The 25,973-nt window shown below is 33.7% G+C and overlaps 2 protein-coding genes across 2 annotated transcripts in view; one reads left to right on the top strand and one right to left on the bottom strand.

Annotated features, from left to right (window-relative positions):
- The window catches only part of LOC139497170 (uncharacterized), a 545,683-nt gene that overhangs the window by 341,931 nt on the left and 177,779 nt on the right, over window positions 1–25,973 (bottom strand). The gene's annotated exons all lie outside the window — the stretch shown is intronic.
- On the top strand, window positions 7,204–8,379 carry LOC139497429 (neuronal acetylcholine receptor subunit alpha-6-like). Its single transcript, XM_071285650.1, has one exon. The coding sequence runs from the start codon at window positions 7,204–7,206 to the stop codon at window positions 8,377–8,379; it is 1,176 nt and encodes a 391-aa protein (XP_071141751.1).

A 25,973-nucleotide genomic window follows, 5' to 3' on the forward strand; every position in this document is an offset into this window, starting at 1 on the left:
TCTCTGATTTATATACTGGTTACCAATGTAGATGACAAATTTGTGTCATTCATGACAATTACACGGAATCAATATGATATATGCGATCATTCTTGGATGAAATTAATATTACTTTAATATTACACTTTTTGAAACCATTTTTATCAATTTTCAATTTCATGTGTTGTTTCCGTAAATGTTCTGTTTCATTGCTCATGTGTGTTTTCGTATATTTTAGCCGCTCGTCTTGAGCCTACTCATTTGATCCGATAACACCCCATATAGCAATAAAATTATACTTTTATTGCCATTCATAACTCTTAACAGACCAATTAACAGACCGGGTTTTATACATCCGACCCATTAACAGACCAAGTTTTAAATAAATATTGATTTATGTCACCAAAATACAGATTTTGGTGTAGATTTTTCACACAATGATATCAATATGGTTAACAAAAACAATGCCTTTCTTTTTTTGATGTTCAAAATATTGAATGCAAGTAAATTTAACCAATGTGTCATTTTGTGTACATTTTATGTGTGTAAAATGTGTATAAATTTATTGATGAGTAACCCGCCTTTTTATTTTATAGATCGTACATCGAAGCTAGAAAAATAATAATTACACCACTGAATTCAGTACATTGAATTGTTTTGTTAGACATGAATACTTTTTATGATGAAAATCTATAATACTAAAATTACGAGGTCCAATTTGTTAGCCGTCATCACGTAAAAACGACGAATCACAGAATTCAACTTTATATATAACTAATATAGTACAAAGGTGTAGATTAAAAATTACACCACTCCAGGCCCTTTTGTTTTCCATGTAATTAATATTGCCAATAATTAAGAAGTTCCGGGTCGAGTCCGCTACCGATACCAATAGTATATTCACCTGTTACCTATTACCTTATCTGTACGTTCCGCATCTGACAGGCGCACCACCAAACGTTGTTTTCAGGATTAATATGCTATATACACGGGTCATAACCACAGGGTTGACACTACTAAATTGTCAAATTGTTACCTATTGTAGTATTTTAATTAGTAAGACTTTCTAAGATAACAATACGAATACTAAAAATCTGGACTAAAAATAAGGCGTATAGGTACAGTTTTCAATTTGTTAGTGGGCATGACGTAAAACAGCGAAGCAAAGAATTCAACTGTATTTATAACTTATATAGGACAATGCTGTTGATTAAAAAATACTCCATTCCAGGACCTTTTGTTTTCCAAATAATTAATATTATTGTTTCAGTTCGACGGGTTCAAACAGAAAGACTTGAAAGCAGAGAAAAACTGTGTATCTTATAATCGGCATGACTTTATCAGATGACAATACTAATACTAAAATAAGGCTTGCGCATGGTTATATACTATAATTCAGTCACGTACCCGTGATATCACGGGTGTGTTCTAGTATATTTAGAAAGTTATACAATGAAACATGCTGAATTTTCAATGATTTTCTCGATAACACCTGATTAACAGACTTTAGCCAACCCGATTAACAGACCAACCGCCGATATAGCCGCATACTCAATATAGATTAACCGACCAATCTCTCGGTTAGCCGAGTGTCGGCCGTGTATACATTGAATTAAACATAATGTTAATCGTAACTTAGGACACATTCGAAAACAAATCTTACGACTATGAAATTTCCGAAGACCATCATAAGACATGTCTTAGTCATACGATACTTTCCAAATCCAGGCCCCAGCCTTATAACTTAGGACATTCTTCTTTTCCATTATGTTAATGCTTTTACTAGCGCAAGTTTCAAGTATCACCATCCTTATATCTAAGGACCTGGCATTTACATTGAAAACGTCCAACATCGATATTATCTAGCTTAAGCTGTAACACCACTAATTTAGACCCAGCCAGATAACACATACCAGAAAGTATAGTTCTTACGCATGAGTGTAACATACAAAATTAGGAGTTTTTGGTATCAAATGAAAGCTGATTGACTGGTGATCATTGTAAAGCACTTTTTGACTTATAATTTTTAATATTAAAACAAAAATGCACCAAATTTTCAAAAGAGGGTACATTTTCCCTGTTTGTCAGATCTGAAATACCTAGTTTGGTACACCAAAGTTCCGAGAACCAGTTCCTTCTTTTATGCCATTATAGGTATGTTGATTTTTGTTAGTACATGACACCATAAAGTGTTGCTTTGGCATGCCATGATTGTCACTTTATTTAACAAGAGAACTGTGCCTGATTGAAATTGAGGAAATTAACATAGAAGTAATTGGTCCATTAATGAGGGGGGCAATACCTTTTTGTGTTAACCTGTTATGGCCCTTTTAAAGGTGTTGTTAACTGTTATCTGAGATCAATTTAAGTTGTTACCTGTTTTCAATCCACTTTTAAACTATTATCAGCATTTTTGCATTTTTTGTTAACTGTTTTTGCCAAAAACAAGGTATTGTTAACATGTTAACGGATCCCCTATTTGCCCCTCCCCCCCCCCCCCCCCCCCCCCTCATTAATTAGTGGTGTGCTTTGTTATTACAATGTACATTTGAGATTAGTTGCCGGAATACATGGCCGGGTTTGGAACTGATAAATTACGGAAGAGGTAACCGTAAACAATTACCCCCATATATTTTCTTTTCGAATAAAAATATGTATGGTTGTACATTTATTTAACTCTTTACTTATACATCTTCGGATTTCAAATGTTTGGCTCTGAGCGTACCTAATGAAGGTAAATCCAGAAAAGCGCTTCGGACGCATTAAATTATTCAACGTGTTGTTTTCCATTTTTTATTTAAAATACGCTTAGCGTGGAATTTGAAATTTTATGAATTAGATTTAACCTAAATAGGTACGATGAGTACTTTGATGGCGCTTTCAAATAATTTTCAGATTTCAGTACTTAAAAATCCTCAAAAATATTACTACTTAATAAATTAAATAGTCAAACTGTCTAATAGGACATGTGAAAATCGCTTCAATTTAACCGTTTAAGTACATGTTAAATTAAACATAAGTATAGATTTATTAAGGAATTATATCTCTCGATTTAAAAGGTTAATATCTGAATCTTATTTACCGCAAACTGTTGACCGAATGGTTGACATAACAGTATACTATTATTCTAAATTAATTGGTCTACCTTTTGAACCCGTTTTACCATTGAAGCGGGGAAATGTAAATTAATGTAATACTATATAATGTTTTATCGAATTGTTTTATCTGAAGTCAATAAATCCTATTTTTATTTCATTTAAAACTAATAAGAGAAAACAGCCATTATTCGATGATTTCGAGAATAATTCAAACAACACTTTTGATGGTGATATCGATGGTTTTTTGTTTTCTTTTTTTAATTGATCATAAAATAAATTATCTTATCTTCTTTAATTCATTGATAGCAATTTGGAAAACTCAAATTGAGAGAGATATACACATGGATTCATTATTTTTCGTTGGATACCAATTTTCGTGGGTACAGGTGAACAACCACGAATTTAAATATTCAACGAATTGCAAATTTTCTATAGACTTGTTAGCAGACATTAGCAAAACCTAGAAATTAATTATTCACAAACGTGTAAGTTTTCATCAATCCCTGAAAATTGGTACCCACGAAAATAAATGCATCCAAGAATACCATAAAACATGTTTCCGTGTTCATGTAGCCTATAGCTACAATCTCTCTCTATATATATACATGTATGTTGTGTACAAAATGTAGGTTTGTACAAATTATAATTTATACAAGTTTTTTTACACATACATGTTTGTACCAGGTTATAAAAGTGTATCTTCTAAAAGTGTATCTTCTAAAAGGTGTCAGTTTAATTTCATAAATTCATTTTTTATACATCAACCTAAAATTGAATGATATTTCCGTGTCCCCGTCTGGATATAAGGACATCTGAATGGTTTAAATTCTATTTTTAACTATTCCTTTTAACCAACTTATATCCATACAAAGTCTTATTGTGTTCTTATTGTGTTCTTTATAATGGAAATATGTCAGAAATATTCAAAACAAAACTCAGTGTACTCGCATCACTCGTCTGTGTTAAGCATTCATTAAACACTGAAACTTGTACAGAATTTGTACGACATTACAACATGTACAGAAATTGTACAACATTAAAACTTGTACACAGCATATAATTATATATACATTGTGACTTGGATGGAGAGTTGTTTCATTGCATGGCACTCATTTCACATCTTCTTATATCTTTGTATGTATAAATATGCATTAATGATACATGTACAGAGTTAATTTAAAAAGACTTGATTCGAGTTGTAAACTATTTTCTTGAATATCAGAATAAATACACCAGTAGTACTAGAAGCATATACTTAAAATGCATAAGCATTAAGGTTAAAGAATCAATGCACAGAAAAATAACAACAATTATAAAGGAAAATCTTTCTCTGGAGTTCGGGGTTAAAATTGTTTGGGCGGAAGGATAATATTGTGACACGGTTAATAACTTTGTGTTACTACTAAAAATGTCCACCGGTCATAACGTTGTGATTATAATCTACAATCTGCCAGCTATAAGATAAAAAAAAAAAGATTCAATGGACCGGCAACCTTGTTTATTTCTGTCAAATGAAACTATGGTTACGCGATAACAATACGAAAACACCAATCAGCGTACTCGTAGACCTCTAACAGTTGCAATAACTTTTCATGAGGGTCTTTGAGGGGTTTCTTTATTTCTATTTCTTTTTATTTTTTTAAGGACTTTTTTTCTCTATTCTTTATACATCTTACCCAATGTTGTAAAATCTTTATACATATTTTAGCACCTCGACGTTATTCTCTATTCCTTATTTATCCATTTTTCTTTATTCCTATTATTTTTATCCATTTTTCTTTATTCCTATTATTTTTATCCATTTTTTCTGTTTTAAATATCCCCTCCCCCGAAATTATTCTTCTCTTTTGTTAACCCCCATCAACACCCTCTTTTATATCAAACAAAAAATAAGTTATTATATCTTTGTATATATAAATATGCATTAATGATACATGTACAGAGTTAATTTAAAAAGACTTGATTCGAGTAGTAAACTATTTTCTTGAATATCAGAATAAATAGAAGAAAAAAAAACTCACTAAGATTATTGATACATTGAGAGAATACTTCTATACTATTAATTGATAATAAAATATATTTGAATATACTTGTATTCATTCCAATTTTTGTTTTACACCAGTAGTACTAGAAACATATACTTAAAATGCATAAGCATTAAAGTTAAAGAATCAATGCACAAAAAAATAACAACAATTATAAAGGAAAATCTTTCTCTGGAGTTCGGGGTTAAAATTGTTTGGGCGGAAGGATAATATTGTGACAAGTCTTATAACTTTTTGTTACTACTTAAAATGTCCAACGGTCATAACGTAGTGATTATAATCTACAATCTGCCAGCTATAAGATAAAAAAAAGATTCAATGGACCGGCAACTTTGTTTATTTCTGTCAAATGAAACTATGGTTACGCGATAACAGTACGAAAACACCAACCAGCGTACTCGTAGACCTCTAACAGTTGCAATAACTTTTCATGAGGGTCTTTGAGGGGTTTCTTTATTTCTATTTTTTTTTTATTTTTTAAGGATTTTTTTTCTCTATTCTTTATACATTTTACCCAATGTTGTAAAATCTTTATATATATTTTAGCACCTCGACGTTATTCTCTATTCCTTATTTATCCATTTTCTTTATTCCTATTATTTTTATCCATTTTTTCTGTTTTAAATATCCCCTTCCCCGAAATTATTCTTCTCTTTTGTAAACCCCCATCAACACCCTCTTTTATATCAAACAAAAAATAAGTAATTAAATTTTAATTTTTTGAAATAATAGTAAATACTCTTGGAAATCGCAAAAGAAAATAAATCTTTAATCCTTTAAATACATGTACTACATGAAAGTTCCAAAACAGTTGAAGACAAGGGTTTAGGCTAAAGACTTCTAAATTGATGTTATCCATTGTGAAAACATCTTCTTATTTTAGTGTCAGTTTTAATCAAGCAAATTTAAAGTGATAACAATCAACATAAATCCTTATAAACACATTACGGGGGTCTAGATTGGTGGTCTTTCATTCCTGCATTCTTTATTTATCTTTGTCGTTTTTCGCTATTCTTTATATTGTTTGCTCATCATTCCTTTTTTTTTTATTTTACAGCAAGCAGTTATTCACTAACTTTTTTTGTCCTAATTTTCTCTGATCTTGAATTTTTGTCCTGTAGATTTGACCTTTGCATTGTCCTTCGTTGCCCTTCGATGTTATAGTTTTCCTTGGTCGTCATCCTTTCCTAATCTAAATACAGATCAAACGACGTAGGTGTAAGGGAGCAATTATTTAACTGAAAAAAGGAGGGGGTATAGGTTTTGTTTTCTTTTTTCTGAATCAGATTTCCTTTTTCGACGAATTTCTGTAATCTGGATTTTTTTGTCCTGTAGATTTGACCCATTATTTTCGTATTTGCATTGTCCTTCGTTGCCCTTCGCTGTTATCGTTTTCCTTGGTCGTCATCCTCTCTAATCTAATACAGATAAAACGACGTAGATGTAAGGGACATTTAACCTCAAAGTTGGGGAGGGGAGTATGGTTTTTGTTTTGTCCCAGTCAGATTTTTTTTTCACGCATTTTGTTTTACTTTTTCGACGCTATCAATCATTTTTGTTTTCAATATATTTTTATAACACTATAAGGTATGAGGAAAATCTAGATTTAGAATATTTTGTTTTGTCATCTTGGGGATCCGAATATTTTTTAGGACACAATGTATCACTACGACCTTCAAATAATAGGAAAACACATATTTTAATAGTTTACTATAAAATGCCCTGACATGATTAAGTCAATGTAGAAATGGTTCAACCAAACGCACTAATAAATGATTAAACGAAAAACAAATAAAAAGACAGAAACCAACAAAGTTTGTGATTTAAAATATATTTCAAATAACTATCAAATTTTAAATCAAATGAAATCTTAAACGGGTGTAATATCTCCTCCGTTTAATTAAATCTTTAAAATAAATAAATAATAGAAAGCTACTCAAGTAAAGGACTATTAAAACAAATATCACAAAAGATTCACTTGAATTAGATACATTACTATAACTTTAAAGTAACTAGTATATAAAACAAGATTAAATCACTGTCCCTAGCTCATTATTGACAACACCGTCAAAAGTATAAAGATGATACGGTGGATATTTCTGTTTTCCGTTTTTGGTCGTACTGTTTGTCAGAGTAATACGGATGTTCAAAACTTACTGACACAACTTTTCACAACAAATAGTTATAACTACTTGATCAGACCTAGCACCGACCAGTCAGTGACAAAGGAAGTTTATATAAGTTTCACTCTTTACGGAATAACGGGAATTGACGAGATTGAACAGAAACTAACAACTACGGGATGGTTGGAGATTCATTGGCAAGATGACCTTTTGTCCTGGACACCTTCTAGCTATGGTGGATTACAGGAACTTTATGTTCCACAGGGAAATATATGGAAACCTGATATCTCACTGCAAAATGGTTTCAGTGATTTGAAAGAACTTGGATCTAAATTCATTCAAGTAAATATTCAGAGCGATGGTCAAGTCACGTGGCGTCCTTTTCAGGTTTTCAGTACAAAGTGCAGTCTTGATTCGACCTATTTCCCTTTCGATAGACAAACATGTGACCTTGTGTTCGTCGCGTGGAGTCTTGATCGACACGATGTATTTCTCGCGCAATATTCTGACGGAATAGACATTTCTGAAGAATTACAATCTCATGGAGAATGGGAAATAATAACATCGTCCGCCACAGACGAGGTGGAAAGTTACGAAACTAAAGTTAAATTTACAATTGTTATACAGAGGAAGCCGTTGTTTGTTATTATGAATTTTGTTCTCCCCATTATATTGCTCTCTCTGTTGGACATTTTCACTTTTAAGATTCCCGCGGATATAGGAGAGCGATTGGGTTACACGATTACTGTATGGTTGTCATTTGCGGTATTTCTGACGATTGTTTCAGCTTCTCTTCCTCAGAGTTCAGAAACGGTCCCTATAATGTCCGTTTATATAATTATACAACTGGTGATGGGAACCCTCATTGTGCTTATTTCGACCGTAGAATCTGGGTTGATAACTCTTTCGGCGGAGGAACCAGTGTACAGGATATTGAAAATGCTTACACTGCGCATGCGTGGTAAAAAGGTTTCTAGTTCAGAAGAATCCAAAACAGATGCAGTAGCAGAGAAGGATGTCACGTGGAAAGAAGCTATCACAGCATTGGATAAATTATTGTTTTGGATTTGCTTTGCGATATTCGTTCTATCCACCGTGATTGCTTTTCTTGTTGCTGGATTGAAATATAAATGACAACTTTCAAATTTCTACAATACAATTTGTATTTGCATGACAATTTTTATCTTACTAACTCAAATAACATTGCTGAATACAATTGTTTAAATTTTGTATTATTGGGAAATCAAAAACGTTATTCCTTACTTTCATTAGTGAAAGACCATTTAACTTCAAGGTGAATTATGAATTTTTCCTAAAAAAAATTTATTTTGATCACCAATTTGATGAAAACAAGCAGATGACCAAATAAAACGTATTATATTCAGATTTTCCCCATACCTTATAGTACTAAATTTTGCAAACAATTAATTGATTGATAGCGTTGAAAAACTAATATCAAGTTTGACACAGACAAAACACCATAATCCCTCTTTGAAGTTGAATGGTTTCTCCCTTAGGCAAAAAGTAATGTGCTTCCAATCTCCTGACCAATGCTTAATGTCCATGTCTACCCATTTAAATTTTATGTACAATTTTGATTAGGCACAACAAGGATTTGTATAGTGACACTATACAAATCCTTGGGCACAATAAATGTGAAAAATATTTTTTTATCAAGCACCAACCTATAAATCCAAAATATTCCGTTATAATCTGTGTAAATGTTCAAAAAGAATAAAATAGTTTACCCATACGCTTTTTTGTTCTACCGGACGTCAGGAAACAATTTTCATTTATTTTACTTGTCCTACACAAAAAGCTTATCTTCTCTTTTAATAATAATTCTTTAAAATAGTAAGGTTGGCCTTTTTATTTGATATTAATAATTTCCAGCTGATACAGCTTCTTCTTTCCGTAGTTTTTAGTGGAAGAAGACGTCAAGTCTTGTGAAGACTTAAGGGGCCGACCATTGGCTTTGAGTCTCCGTATGCCGCATTCATTTCGTGTATTACAATTTCAAAACAACTTAGATTCCTGACACCGATTTTTACACATGATTGGGCATCTGAATCATTTAATTTGTAAATTATGATTGTAAAACAATCACTATCGTAAATATGACCCTTTTATTTATGTAAATTATTAGATTTCATCTCATCCACATGAACGTAATTTGTTCTACTTGTAACAGGATGTTTTAACTGTAGATATTTGTATTACGCATGCGTGAATTTGGTATCGGTACAACTCGCCCTGTTTACAAGTTCGCCCTTGAAGTTACGAATTTGCAATCCTGCAGACAAGAAGATTTTATTTTTATATAAATAAAAAGGATATATAAAGTGTTATCTTTATTCATGGGTTTCCTTTGTCATGTGAATTAGATGCCCTTCGTAACATACATGTGAACCTCCCGTTTAGGAGAAAAAACTCCCGTGTATGAAATTTTTCAGACGCCATATTTGATCATTTCTTACTACTGTACGGGTGGCAACACTCCTTTTGCGCCAATTACTGTTTTTCATGGGTATCATTTGCGCCAATTTTTTTTTCTTCAAATGTATCAATTGCGCCAGTTTTCGGAACTCATTTGCGCCAATTTACCTGAACACATATTGATCGTTCGTACATATTAAAGATTAATATATATTTAGTATCATTTTTGTCTGAGGGGAAGTCTTGCACATACACATGAGACAGACCCACACAAGTTAGAGCGTCAGATACTACGAACAGCATGCAAAAGAAAAGCTACAGAAAATATATCCGAAAGACGAGATAAGATCATATGTTCGGAGCTATTCCATCATGAAGAGGAACATCTACAGAAAAATGACTTGAAGTGCATAAGACAGTCTATGTACAGAGAGAGAAGATAACTGTTCCCTGTCCAACCAAAAAGATCAGTAGAATTTCAAAAAAATTAAGTGAGGTATAGTGATCACAAATAAAGAAGAAGAGTGTGTTTTAGTAAATGATATTGACAGTGGCATTGTTATTCTCGGTTGTGAAGCTAACTTGCAATTTCTTTGTATGCGGGGCAGAAAATGTTTTTGCATACAATACATGGATTCAGGAATGGACATTTAATTTATATTCCACTTTTAGATTGCCTTTTGCCTTCTTAATCAGGAAACTGTAATAGAAATGTTTTTCTGTGTTTAAGGAATGTTTTTCTTTAAATTGGCGCAATCGTATATTTTATTTTTGGCGCAATTGATACCATGTAATTTTTAAACATGTGGCGCAAACGTAGCATTAGAGAAAAAAAGTTGTGGCGCAAAAGGACGCATTTTTGGCGCAAACGGATCTCTCCCGTACGGGTGTAATTGACACCTGTGTTAAATTTTACCTGAACATCACAGAAGATGTATAATTATATGGCTTCACTTGACAGCTTGGGTGTCAAACATACTGGTAATCAACGATGTTTACCTCCGGCTAATTGCCGTTGTGTTATCAAAACGATGTGTATTGGGAATATTGAAATACTTTTTTGTTACTTCCCTTTGTTTTATCCTGTTTTCAGTTATTTTGCTTTTAAAAATGTAAATGGTAAAAAGACTATAAATGATTAATATTTTAATCAAATAATCATAAAAGGATGTTGATTAAATGAATTTAAATGATTTTGGACAAATAAAAAAATTAAAATTTATAAATTATTTTATTAATTTAGACCTCCTTTCAAGGATTAAATTGAAGTTTATATATTAAATTTGTTTATAAATGATTAGAAGTCAACATACAATATGTGCAACTAGGCTAATAGTCTAGCTTCTGCTAGCTTCATGTATAATTTTTCTACCGATTTTTAAATATATAACTAGAATTATGCAAACAGACTTAAGGAAAAGGCATGTAAGTCATGTAAGTTCATACAAATATGACACTTTTTCTAGACAATCCAGATCTTGCAAAATACATCGCTAAAAATTGTAACCTTTAATTTTGTTGTTGTGCAGTAAAAACCCATATGGGAACTTTCAAAAGTTGGCAGGTATGTAACAAGTCTTACTATTTTTATGCTCCATTTATGGGCAATATGTTTTCTAGTCTGTCCGTCCGTCCTGCTTCTGGTTATAAAGTTTATGGTCGAGGTAGTTTTTGATGAAGTTGAAATCCAATCAACTTGAAACTTAGTACACATGTGTTCCTCTTGATATGATCTTCTTAATTACTGCCAAATTAAAGATTTTACCTAATTTTCATAGTCAACTGAACATAGAAAATGATTGTACGGATGGGAAATCCATGTACTTATGACCTTTTCTTGTTTGAAGAAAAAAAATACATTTTAACGATAATGGAATAAAGCAGCCTAGGTAAGTGGGGCTGCTTTTATGGTAATTCAAGTTACCTTTTATTCACCTTCTTCCACTTCAGAGCTATCAGCTCTGATCTTTTTATATAATTAATTGAGAATAGAAATGGGGAATATGTCAAGGAGTCAACAAACTGACCAAAGAGCAGATAACAGCCGAAGGCCACTAACGGGAGAATAATAGGGGCCGCCAATGGGAGAATAATAGGGGCCGCCAATGGGAGAATAATAGGGGCCTCCAATGGGAGAATAATAGGGGCCGCCAATGGGAGAATAATAGAGGCCGCCAATAAGAGAATAATAGGGGCCACCAATGGGAGAATAATAGGGGCCACCAATGGGAGAATAATAGGGGCCGCCAATGGGAGAATAATAGGGGCCACCAATGGGAGAATAATAGGCAACATGTGCAGAATAAAGAACGATTAAATTAACGAATAGAGAAAAATAGACAAAACAGATTAGAAAATGGAAAAAAAATGTCAAATAAATAAAAGAATAGAGAAAAATGGTCTAAAATTAAACTGATGGACCGGACCGCCCGATCCAGACCACCAACTTTATTACCGTTTTCAATTTTTTTTCAATTTTTTTTTAGTAGTTTTCAGTAGTAAAACTATCAATCGTACAGTGTTATCTTTGTAAACTTAATAAAATCAAGTATATACTTGTGCTGTTTATCTATAAGCCACTGCAGTATAACACTTTGATTCATGCTTTACACAATCATTTTGTATTTTAGGATTATTAGTATTCCAGAATGAGAAAAAATATAGTGTCCCCTGCATTATCATTAAACGGGTTATATCTGAGACTCATACACTTAATTCGGCCTGATTTACGTTCAAAATAATGAACGAAAAAACAATTAAGTTATACAGAAACAAACGACTGAATAACAGGCTCTTGAATATGTTTACTACCGATAATCTAGATATTACTCAGTGTCACCTTTCATTTTATTAAAAGAGAGGCATTAGTTTGTTTTATTTAAAGGCATTTTAGGCATTGAGCCCTGGGTTCGTATCCAGTCGTCCTGGTGTAGTGGTATGTGTCGTGGCTTGATATGCTAAAGGTCTTGAGTTTGATTCCCAGCATATACACTGGATTTTTTCTACGTGAATTTTGATTAGATAGTCTTTTCCGTATAATCAATCATAACTTTTATAGTGGATTTGACATTCCCGCCAAAATGTTACAGAACAAAGGAAAGCATGCATAACAAAGAAACTCAAACTGGGGTGATCCGGCTCAGATCACCCCTGTTGGAACAAAGGAGCTGGGATGTAATTTTATTAGGGAGGGGGCATTAGTTTGTTTTATTCAAAGGCATTTTAGGCATTGAGCCCTGGTTTTTGTTTTCTCGTTTTCTTTTTTTTCTTCTTTATTTTGGTGTTTAAATTCATGATTTTCAGTTTTTTTAATGTATGAAGTGTACAATTTTACAATAAACGTGTTTTCTATCTGGTCCTATGTAGAAAATAAAAAAAGAGGGTCAGCACACACAAACTACTGTTATCTTAAATGGTATCAAGGAATGTCAATTATAAACTCATTAATAATATTATAGTTGTCTCCCTTTCACCAGATCTACTGCGTTAAGTCCAGGGGTCGAAATTAGCGCTGGTCCGGTGGTCCGAGACCAGTAGAATTTGACTCGGACCAGTAGATTTTGTCAGCTGGTGGTCCGGCAGACCAGGAGAAATTTGTCGATAAAAATCACTGATTGCATCGCAATCTCGGTTTGTTTACAAAACATATTACCTGCGAAATCAATTACACGGTACTGGGGGGTACTAAGTATTACAATTGATCAAGTTAACTAATATAACCCCCCTGAATAAAGGTCTGCCAACTAACCCCACTTCTAAAAAGATCTTGCTTCCTTTAAGTATGTTAAGTTACTGATAGTTCGTATATATCCAGTCGTCCTGGTGTAGTGGTATGAGGGGTCTGGTATGTGTCGTGGCTTGATATGCTAAAGGTCTTGAGTTTGATTCCCAGCATATACACTGGATTTTTTCTACGTGAATTTTAATAGATAGTCTTTACCGTATAATCAATCATAAGTTTTATAGTGGATTTGACATTCCCGCCAAAATGTTACAGAACAAAGGAAAGCATGCATAACAAAGAAACTCAAACTGGGGTGATCTGGTAGTGGTGATTCGGCTCAGATCACCCCTGTTAGAACAAAGGAGCTGGGATGTAATTTTATTAAGGAGGAGGCATTAGTTTGTTTTATTCAAAGGCATTTTAGGCATTGAGCCCTGGTTTTTGTTTTCTCGTTTTCTTCTTTTTTTCTTTATTTTGGTGTTTATTTTCGTGATTTTCAGTTTTTTTAATGTATGAAGTGTACAATTTCACAATAAACGTGTGTTCTTTCTGGTCCTATGTAGAAAATAAAAATAGAGGGTCAGCACACACAAACTACTGTTATCTTAATAAATGGTATCAAGGAATTGTCCATTATAAACTCATTAGTAATATTATATATATAAAAGTTGTCTCACTTTAATCAGATTTACTGCGTTGAGTCATTTGTTTGCGTAGATTAAAATGAAATTCTGCTCCGATACTGAACGCAACCCAGTAAACCTCAGTCCACGACATAATCCAGAGCAAGTGTTATGTTAAATCTAAATTTATTTGACTGGACTACTAGAAGTTAATGTCAGGGCAGCTCCAGATCATTGGAAATTTTTTTCTTAATTACTTAGTATATGAAAATCAAGCACAATCCTCCCCGTAAGTATCATAAAAAAAAAGAGAGTAAACCTACGTTAACCTTTGCACATTTGTTCATTTCGTGCATGTTCAGCAAAAGTGAACGAATTTACAATAAATGCAAAAGGTAAGTCCGATAAAAGAGGCCGTCCGGGATAAAGGTCGGGGTAAATTGGATTGCCACTGGAATATGAGGGTACATTGCGTAGAGAGAGAAATATTTCCTAGTACGAATCAACGGATCCCTCTAAATTTGTTGCAAGGCCTTTTAACGTTCAAAGAGCGTATCACTCACTTTACTCGAGGCATCGGATTTAACGTCCACATTCTTGCCGGGCGTGTCTGGGAACTTACACACCCCTGACAACCAAACAGATGACACACTTTGTCAAAGGTTTTACTGCCGATCGGAGGAAGACCAATGGTGATCATACTCAATATATTAAACCTTAGTTTCAGTTTTGTTGTATGTTCCCATATATTTATTGCAGTTTTCATGGATGCATTTAAAAATACGGAAATATGGTATGATTTCCAATGAAACAACTATATATTACAGTACTAACTTCAATTATGAATACATAGATATAAAAAGATGTGGTATGAGTGCCTATGAGACAACTCTCCATCCAAGTCTCAATTTGTAAAAGAATATCCATTATAAGTCAAAGTACGGTTTTCAACACGGAGCCTTGTCCCACACCGAAAATCAAGCTATAAGGGGCCCCAAAAATGACTAGTGTAAATTAATTCAAACGGGAAAACCAATTGTCTAATCTATATAAAAAAGATAAAGGGGAAACAATTATGAACCATATATCAACAAACGACAACTACTGAACGTCAAATTCCTACTTAGTATAGGTACAAAATGCAGCGGGTTTGAACCATTCGTCACAACTCGGCCGATTCCGTATGTTCATATGGGATAGACGGGGAATAGCGGATTCACCCGAGGAATGCAGATTGGGGTTTAAGCCTTAGTCCATACCAAAAGTAAGCTAAAATAAACATGCGCACAACACGAAGAGATGTGAAACACTTTAAAAGAGAAAACCAACGTTTCTCATGGGACTTGTCTGATTCAATTAGTGATGATAGTCCATGACCCTTGGACGTTTTTAATATGACACTGAATAAATATGTCGCTTCACTAATTTTTTGTATATTTTCACTGAATTATCGTGATAAAAAACTACAATCTGTATTTCTCGTAGATTTATATTACATCGTTTGTTTCATTGATTTCAGTTTCAGAAATAACTAATAATTATACTAAAACCAACTGTTAATTCTTATCTGCAATTGATTTGACTCATCTGACGATTGTATTCTTCAAGTTACGGTATGTTTGATTTATATTTTTACTTATATATACATGACAAAAATTAACAGGGTTCTTTTTTGGGGATCATATTCAAAGAATTATTTAGACGGTATATGAAGACCATAGATGCATGAAGGTATATGAAAAGCTATTTCGTTATATTTACAATATAAAAAAAAGAAGATGTGGTATGATGAGACAACTCACCACAAGAGACCAAACTGACACAGAAATTAACACCTATAGGTCACCGTAAGGCTTTCAACAATGAGCAAAGTCCATACCGCATTGTCAGCTATGCATGCCCATTTGTCGAAACGTATTTCCACTTGAGAATTTTGAATCTCAGTATAAAATCTGTTCGTTTTTAAGAATTTGATACAAACATTTGGTAATTAGAGTGCAAAATTTATTCTAAAAATAAATTGTTTGATTTTAAATTTATCGAAAAAACTATTGTTTTCAGAATTGAAGTGAATGATATATAGTTTTGTTTATGTTGAAACTGAGAGAGAGAGAGAGAGAGAGAGAGAGAGAGAGAGAGAGAGAGAGAGAGAGAGAGAGAGAGAGAGAGAGAGAGAGAGAGAGAGAGAGAGAGAGAGAGAGAAAAAAAATATAAAAAAATTTAGCAATCATGTGTTTGTTATATTATATTAGTGTTCGTCCATCCGCCTGTTAATCTCCACATATATGTTTTTGTTGTTGTTGTTGACTATGTTGTTTCGGAGTGATTCTGGTCACAGTCTAGAAAATTTTAATTACATTAGTTGTAATATGATTATATCGAAATAAAAAAATAATTACGACGTAAATAAAATATTGAATTGAAATGTGATGAAAATACTAATCCAAAGGCGTATTGTTATATCAAATAGAAGAAACAGTTGGCAATTAATAAATGAGATTAGTTTTTTTCTACACGGTGGCTTAACTCAGGCGCAATAAATATATCTTACTTGGTAGATATAGGAAGTGATTCTGCGTTAAATTCTAATTTTTCAGAAAATTCAACCCTATAAAGTTTTGTCTTTCTTTTCATTTTTTATCATTTTGTTATAAGGATTGTTGTATAAGTTTCATTATTGTTTCATTAATCATTAAATCAATACATTCGTTGTATATATTATGTACAAGATGTAAGTTTGTACACATTATAATTTGTACAGGGTTTTTGTACAAGTTATAAGTTTTTAGACACCTACCTTCTTGCAACAGGTGATACAAGTTTATCTTCTAACATATTTCAGTTAAATGTCTAAAATTCAAATCTATAAACTTCAACTTAACATTTAGCATGTTTAGTGCTATTCTTATTTCCCCCACGGGTGACTGTGGTATAGAAATATGGTCACTTAGTCTTCTCCCGACCGGCAGTAAAACGCTTGCCGAAGTGGGGCGTCCGTTTGGCTGTGCGGGATGTATCAAGTTCGCAGTCGCGTCTGGTCAGAAGGGAGACGTTCAATCCGATGCCTCGTGTAAAGAGAGTGCCACGCTCTTTGCACGTTAAGAATCCTTGCAACAACTCTTTTGAGGGGTCCGTAGGTGGCCTGTTGCAAGGCACAATTTCTGTCCCTATCCAAAATAGCCTCATTTTCCAGTGGCAGTCCAAATTTCCCCGACCATCATCCCAGACGGCCTCTATCGTATCAACCTACCTATTGTATTTATTGTGAACTTGTTCTCGTCCTGAATATGCATAAAATATTTGCCACTGGACGTTAAGCAACCAAGAATCAATCAATCAATCATGCTATTCTTGTTATCCTAAAACTTGATATGAGGATACCTGAATGGTTTAAATTTTAGTTTTATTTTTCTCCATCTACCAAAATCATATCTGTTAACAGTTTTTTATGTTCTAGTAATGTTTTTTATATCAATACTCAGTAATAGACTGTATCATGTAGTTGTGGAAATATGACAGAAATATCCGAAACAAAAGACTGTTTGCTTGCATCATCCATTTGTGTAAAGTTGTTCATAAAACTCTGATAACTTGTACAAAAAGTCTGTACAAATTATAATATGTACAACATTACAACTTGTACACAACATATATATATATAATCAAAATGAAACTTGTAAAGAATTAAGCATGATTTTTTTTTAAATCTACTTAATCAAACAAGTTTTTGGAACAACTAAAAAGAATAACCGCATATCATTCTTTGGAAAAAAAACATAAAGAAAGCTTATATAGATGCATTTCGTAGAATTGCTTATTATATGAATTGATGGACTCATGATAAAACAGTCTTTTTTTTAAGAAATAAGGGACGTAACAAATGATCCGAGGTAGGGGCGTGATTGCCACAAAATTGTAGGAAAGTAAAAGGCCAAGTCGAATTTTTGTATACAATTTTAAGCAAATATCATGTTTCCGAACGCTCTCTACGTCCGTCATTCCTCAACTTGAAACCAATATATATACTCCAATCACCCGACCTTGCAGATTCTACGTACCTACACTGTGAAACTTATCCTTAGAATTAAACGTGTTGCAAGACCAGTGTTAAGGAAAGTGTTTAATTTCTAAACATAAATAAAGATTGATATATTTTGCCCTCATCACTTCGCAATTAACATGTTGCTGTGCTAAAACATGTTTAGATTCTTCGTGGAGTATATAATTCTAAGCCTTTTTAATATCTATCTAAACATTTTATAGCTAAACATGTTCACAGTCTAATCAATTTATAGCTTGACATGTTTAGGCTGCTAGCACATATAATATTAAACATGTTTAGATTTACAACATGTCAAAATCGGTTTTATAAAAATGCGTGTTTACGAAAGTATAAAGGCTCTAAATACAATTTTTAGAGTGTATAATATTGATTGTTGATTTGTTCTCTTCTTGAGTATGCCAGAAATATATGCCACTGGACATAAATGAAGCAATTATCTATCAATAAATGTATTGTAATAGTCATCAGGGGACATTTATCTACACTTAAAAAATGCTATTTAGATCATAAACAAAATTCTAAGCACATCCTTTAGGCACTTGTTTACTTTTTGGTCTAAACGTGTCTTAGTACTAAACATGGTTTTAAAGTTGGCAATGTGTTTATGATTGTATTTAGGACTTACAAATTGGTGTTTTGTTTCTGAACACTGTAATTCTAAATCACATTTAAAAGTGTTGAAATTCAAGACTTATGTAAATTTATTATGGTTTATAGAAATGACTTAGATATTAAACATAACACGAAACACGTTTAGAACCATACATGAAATGTAAAAGTTTATATTCTAAGAACAGTGTTTACAGTTTAGATAATTATAAAATTTCGATAACAGAAACGATCGGTTTCATAGGCCAAACAAATATATTTGTGGATCCAGTTACCATACCTGCCTTCACTACTTTTGGTCTAAATGATGATCTTCCTTGAAGATTTTTCTGTCGTTTTTTCATTAAGCACTGTTACAGTCCGTTTCAATGAGTTTGTAGCTAAAGGTATTATCGTTGGTTAGCTTGCTTTCTAGCTGAACCGTGAAGTCATTGTTATGTAAGGTATACTACCCTCCTTTCAAAGTAGCCTAGTCCTACAGACAGATAGATTAGTTATCTGTCGGACTAGTCTACTCTTAAAGGGGGTTGTTTACATAACCTAACAATGACTTCACGGTTCAGCTAGCAAGCAAGCTACCAAAAGATATTACTGTTAGCTACATACTCATTGAAATCGGCTGTAAAGTCAGAATGTTGCTCCTGGAGACTCCATGTAAAAAAAACTTCAAAATAAAAAGAAATCCCTACCTATATAACCTAATTTGTTTTTATAGAATTAACTGGAACCTCATATACTATTCTATTTGGCCTATACAATTGTTTCAGATTTCGTCGATCTACGGAACAAAACTTATCTCTAGGATATTGAAAATTCTATGTGAAGAAATATAATATTCAAATTTTTATACATGATCCGATTAATCATGCAACAATTTAAAGTTATGAGACATTTAAATGCATTCGATTGACGTGTTCTTGTAATTATGCAGTCATGCAATGCAAGCATGGAAAATAAAATTGATAATAAAAAACAAATTTCTCGACGAGTACAAATGCAATGCAGTAAAGTACGAACTGTTCGATTGTTTCGGGTTGTTCCAATAAATGGATTTTCTTCACCACCATAGGAATCTGAATTAATGATATACAGATCGGAAAAAATGATTGAAAAACATATAATGTATTTGTAAAATATTTAAATGAGAATTGAAGATCCTTTGAAAGTTTAAGTCCGATTGTTTTTATATAACCACAAGCGTAGTATGATAAATGAAAACGAAAAATAAAATGTAATTTAGTTGCACAACATTTTTCATTGTTCTGTAACAGCGCCAAACAATTTAATTCAATGTCTTATTAAAGTCTCATCTTTCAACAAGTACAATCAATCTTTATACATTGTAAAATAACACTAAATAAAATGAGAGCCATTCTATACAGAATTATTAAGAGACTATTAAAATGCATATAGATATAATACACAATATGAAATAAAATACTATTTACAATATATAAAATTTCTACGTCTTTTTAAAATCAAATGACAGGTTTTCGCAAACACACGTATCATATTTACATCTGAGAATAAAAACACTAACTGTTGATTATCATCTAAAATATTTAGATTATCATTAAAAGTTTCAGCAACATAATATAAATGGTTTCTAAAATCGTCATAAAGAGGACATCTTAATAAAACATGCGCTTCATCTTCAATAAAAACGTCACATATATGGCACACTCTATTTTCTAAAACAATATTTTCATATCTCCCTGTTTCAATTCTTAGGGGAGCAACACCACATCTAAAGTTGACGAAAGCACTTCTGTGACTGAAGGATAAATCTATTTTGCAGTATTCCTCCGGTTCAAAATTTTCCCTAATAGGCGAGTGACATTTTCAGAAAAGACGTCTAGTTAACGACTTTAATGCACCCACCTAACACACGGCTGAATTTTTTACAAGTGATAGATTAATATCTGAACTTCATTTTTTGCCCGGTCGTAAAAAAATCGTACGGTGCAATTTTTGTAAAAATTGAATTAAAATCGAGAAATCTTTTCAAAATTAAAATTTACCACCTGTATTTCAACGTAAATTAATTGCTTTAAGCTTCTCTTTTTTATAAATGAAATGCATTGATTTTTTGCGCATTGCATATTTAAGTATTATCAAATAGTTTTTAAAAAATAATATTGTGTTTTTTTGCATAAAAAAATCATTTTTGTAACAATTTTGTCATTATTTCAAAAACCGACCACTTCTTTTCTAATTCTTTCAGTCGTTTTTTCTTATTTGATCTTATTTTAAAGTTGAATCATATCTAATAATTATTCCAAGTTCATAACTAATTTGATACATATTGTTTTAACTGTAGTTTTCGGTATTTTTTGCGTTTTTCCGCACTCATCAATATTCCACCGCAATTACGGAATTCATTTTGTCCGTTTTCATTTCTTTACCTGTATATTATAATCATTAATTCGTGAAGAAGGAGCATGTCAATTTGACAAAACTCACAAGACCAATTGAAATATAAATTTATTAAATTGATTGAATAAAGGATGTATACTTAATGAATTTATTACTTTAAAAAAGATAGTGTTTTATAGAGGTATTTGATAAGTATTAGTTTGAAAGTTATTGTGACACAGTAATAGAAAAATAATTAACGGGAACAACTCTAGTATTTTTCCGGACAATGTCAAACTTGACGTGTAGTCCTGTTAAACTAACCCCTCCTGCTGCTAAAAAAGGCAGACTGTCTATTGACTGGCAACGATGTATCGTTTGTCAAGTATTTACGACAGAGCGGCTATGTTTTCCAGCTGCGAAGGGAAAAACAACTTTTCTTTCTGCCGTAAATAAACGGAAGGACACCGTTTATAGGAGACTTGTTGATGAATACAAAACGGTCGAGGAAGCACCACTTGATAGAATAAAATACCATAAAAGCTGTTATAAAGCTTTTACAAGTAAACAAAACTTGACCACATTTGCAGACAATAATTTAACAGGACAATCTACATCTTCCTGTACAAAAATACCCTTGTGCAAAGATGATAATCAGTCTACCATATTGACACGATCTAGATTGCCTGAGATAGATTGGATGGTTTGCATATTTTGTAAATACAAATCGTTTAGGCAAGATAAAAAATTACGCAAGATATCATCGGCCGAAAGAATCCAATGCATTATGCGAACTGCAAAAAATATATCCGACAGTGAAATGGTTTTGAAAATAAGATCAGAGATGTTTGCTCTAAATGCTTTATACCACTCAGCTTGCATCACAAAATATTTGTTGAGAAATCCGGTTAAATTTGAAATTGAAGAACCTTTAAAGTCAGAGCATGAAAGTGCCTTTGCTGAATTTGTTTCAACAATCCAAGAAGATTTGCTTGTGTATAAGAAGGTATTCTACATGAACGGTTTACTAGAACTATTTACTCCCTTTCTTCCCCAAAATTTGCGAGAAAGTTATACAACGTATAGGCTTCAACAAAAATTGGAAAAACACTTTGGAAATACTATTGTCATACAGTGTCAACAAGGACAAGGCATGTCCAATATTGTTTACAGTAGCTCAATTTCTCTGTCTGAAGCCATCAGTACAGCTAACCGTCTTAAAGCCGATATGAAACCTCTCAGAACTCATGATTTATGTACTGTTTCAACTCCTGATTGTGACGAAGATTTGATATTACACAAAGCTGCTGGTATATTGCGTAAGCATATTGGCGATGTTGTAATCCAAAGTGATGCATATCCGTCACCTGCAGATACTTCCCTAAGTCAGTCTCAGAAAATTATGCCAACTATTTTAAAAACATTCATATGCTGGCTAATAGATGGAGATTCCTATGAAACTGTAAATAAAGACAATGCCCTACCAACGGAAAAATTGAGAAAATGTTTGGCCTTAGCAGAAACAATAGTTTCAATCAGTAGAAATTCATTCACGCCTTTCAATCTTGGCTTATCATTACAAATGCATCATGTATATGGTTCTAAAAGTCTGATCGAAACTTTGCATAGTCATGGGTTTTGTGCTTCTTACGACGAGCTGAGACGATTTCTTACAAGCTTAGCCGATCATGAGATCGAAAAGATTGAGAATGGCACATATGTTCCTCAAGGTATTTTTGCATCTCCTGGGGATGTAACCCTCATCCAAGAAGGAGCAGACAATGTTGACATCAATACTGAAACAATCGATGGTAAAGATACGTTCCACTCTATGGCTAGGGCGGTCTTTCAGGTTCAGTCTCTGTCTCATACCAATGAAGCTGTGAATGAAATGAAGATCAGACGTAATCAATTGTGTTCCCTTCCAGTGACAGAGACTACAGCTGCTCTAATCAGTTGTCTACAGTACGACAAACCAAAAGAACGCATGGAACCTGTACGTCACGAAGATGCTTATGGAAAAATTAAAAAGTGTGATGACCGAGGTGCGGAAATATCCGACATAGCTTGGGTATTTTTAAGGCTTCTGTCAAGACAGACTGTTGATTTTCCAATTAGGAACCATTTGCCTACTGGAGGCAAACAAATTATTCCTTTTTGGACAGGCTATCATCGTAAAACATCTGTGTACTGTAGATCATTCAGTATAGTATCATATGCACCGATCGTCGACTCAAAACCAAGCGATATGGCTACTGTATATACTACAATGAAAAGGTGTGTTGATATGTGTATGAAAGCCGGCCAGCAGTATTCTGTTCAGACCTTTGACCAGCAGTTGTATGCTATTGCACAGCAGATCAAATGGTCCAGGCCTCTTGAATTCCAGAGTCATATCATTCGTTTAGGAGGGTTTCACACCGTAGCATGCTTTATTGCTTCTATTGGAAAACTCTGGGGTGATGGGGGTCTGTCAGATCTACTAGTTGATTCGGGAGTATACGCTGGGTGTACCGTTGAACAGATGCTTTCTGGAAAACAATTTAACAGAGCAGTCAGAGCTTTAACTCTTACATATGAGGCAATGATGTCGCTATGGGTATCCTCTTTTTTTGATTGGTGTAGGACCACAAATCGTTTAATCAACTTACCAGAAACTATTTGGGACGCCCTTTTCCGGTGCTATGATATATTTGCTGGTGATATGTCCTCATGGAATCAAGATATAGCCACCCTTACCTCTTTAGTTGACATGCATCTAGTGCCTCTAATGAAAGAATTTCAGGAATGGAGCTGTGCTGTATCCCCTACAGTCAGGTTTTGGGACATGTTCCTGAATTCTGTGAGTATTATGCTACAAAACATTCGAGCAGAAAGAAATGGTATATGGCCACTTCATTTGAGTTCCATCCGTGCTATGCTCCCATTATTTTTTGTGTCCAACATGAATAATTATTCAAGATGGACTCCTGTATATCTTCTCGATATGATCAATCTCCCCGCTGAAGTTGAAGCACGCTTTAATGACGGATTTTTTGCTATTCGTCAAAAAGCTGGTTCTTTCAATGGAGTCTGGAGTGATATGGCCACCGAAAAAAGCATTATTAAAGACAGTAAAGGGAACGGTGGTATTGTTGGTCTGACCAGAAAATCTGCACTGATAAGATGGAATGTAACAAGACACATAGTAGGCCACTTCAGTGCTTCAATGAAAATAAGATCAGGTTTGGTTACTGCTGATGATAACATGCATGATGAAAGCAGACCTGCATCTATGAAACGGGATGAACAGCAAGTCATCGACTTAATAAGTCACTTACACGAGACAATGGTGAATCCATTTGACATTCAACAGCATTCTCCTGAGTTAGTCAATATTTCAACTGGTCTTAAAGCTTCAAAGGAAGTCCAAGAATCACTTTTGAATGCAGTTGACACGGGTACTGAAATGTCCAAAAAGTTCATTGATTCTGCCTTGTCTGAAGGTATGTCTAGAAGCTTCTACGGGCCCATTCAACGCTCTAATATAAAGACGTTTTCAGATATGAACAAAAAAACAAAGTTAAAATGCAGATCAGGTGAGACAGTCCAAGGTAACATCAACCCAGAGCTCATATTTCGTCGTGCCCTAGCACTGACGAAATGCAGAGATGATGTTACTGTTGAAAAATTGCTCTCTTTCCCCATTGGACCCATACCCACTTCTCTTTTTCATGACGATGGAACGATGCGAAAATGTGTTAAATCTGATCTTGCACATGAGCTTGAACGCGAAATATGTCAATCTTTTAATCTTCCAACATTTGACCCATCACTCACGGTTGTGATTAGGGATGGCATGGCTATTATTCAATCGTTAGATGTGAAAAGGTTTTCTAGTTTTGGTGATTTGCTTAATTTCTATTTGAAGCAGCTGTCCACTCTCTTTCAGTCGGCATCAACAATTGTAGTTGTGTTTGATAGGTATGACATACCAGACTCTATCAAATCGGCTGAAAGGGAACGTCGGTCTCAAGCAGCTGGTGGACACAGGGTCTATCATGTAAATGAAGGAAGCAGTATCCCCGACTGGAAAAAATTTCTGGCAAACAAAAGAAATAAACAAGCTTTGGTCTGCTTCATCGGGGAATTTATTTCAAAATCTTATTGTGCAAGTAACACACTGCCTGTCGGACAAACATTATTTCTGGCAGGCACTTTCCCAAATCCAGAAATCGTAAAAAAAATAACTAACGATCAAATAGCTGACTGTACCAGCTTATTTAGCACACAAGAGGAAGCCGACACAAGACTAGTTTTACATGCCCTTCATGCTGAAGAACACTTTAAGATGTGTAATGTAAGAGGGAGAACGATTGTTAAATGTTCTGACACTGATGTTTTAGTTCTCGCTGTGCATTACTTCCCTCGGATGCTTAACACGGATCAGCTATGGCTATACATGGGTGCTGTCACTAGTGGTAAGGATGGAAGGCGATACATCCCAGTGCATGAGCTGTGTAGTTCCCTTACAAACATTACCCGTGAAATCCTACCAGCAGCTCATGCTCTTACTGGTTGTGACACCACATCAAGTCTCTTTGGCATTGGGAAAAAGTCTGTGTTCAAGCTTTTAAAGTCGTCATCTGCAGAACTGGCGGGTCTATCACAGCTAGGTAACTCAGATATTGAGACCTCCATCTGTGTTGCAAGAAAACTTGTATCTAAGTTGTATGATCCAAAAGGCAAATATAAGTCAAGTCACCATGATTTGAACAAGTTACGTGTTAGACTTGCAACTAGCAAAGACTGCTCTCTTGTTCGCCTTCCACCAAGCGAAGCTTCATTTAAACAACATGTTCTAAGAGCCAGCATTCAAACAAAGATATGGATGACATCACATCAGGCAAAGCCGCCAATAGGTTCACCCTATGAATAC

This window comes from Mytilus edulis, chromosome 12 (assembly GCF_963676685.1).
Source record: "Mytilus edulis chromosome 12, xbMytEdul2.2, whole genome shotgun sequence".
Lineage (NCBI taxonomy): Eukaryota > Metazoa > Mollusca > Bivalvia > Mytilida > Mytilidae > Mytilus > Mytilus edulis.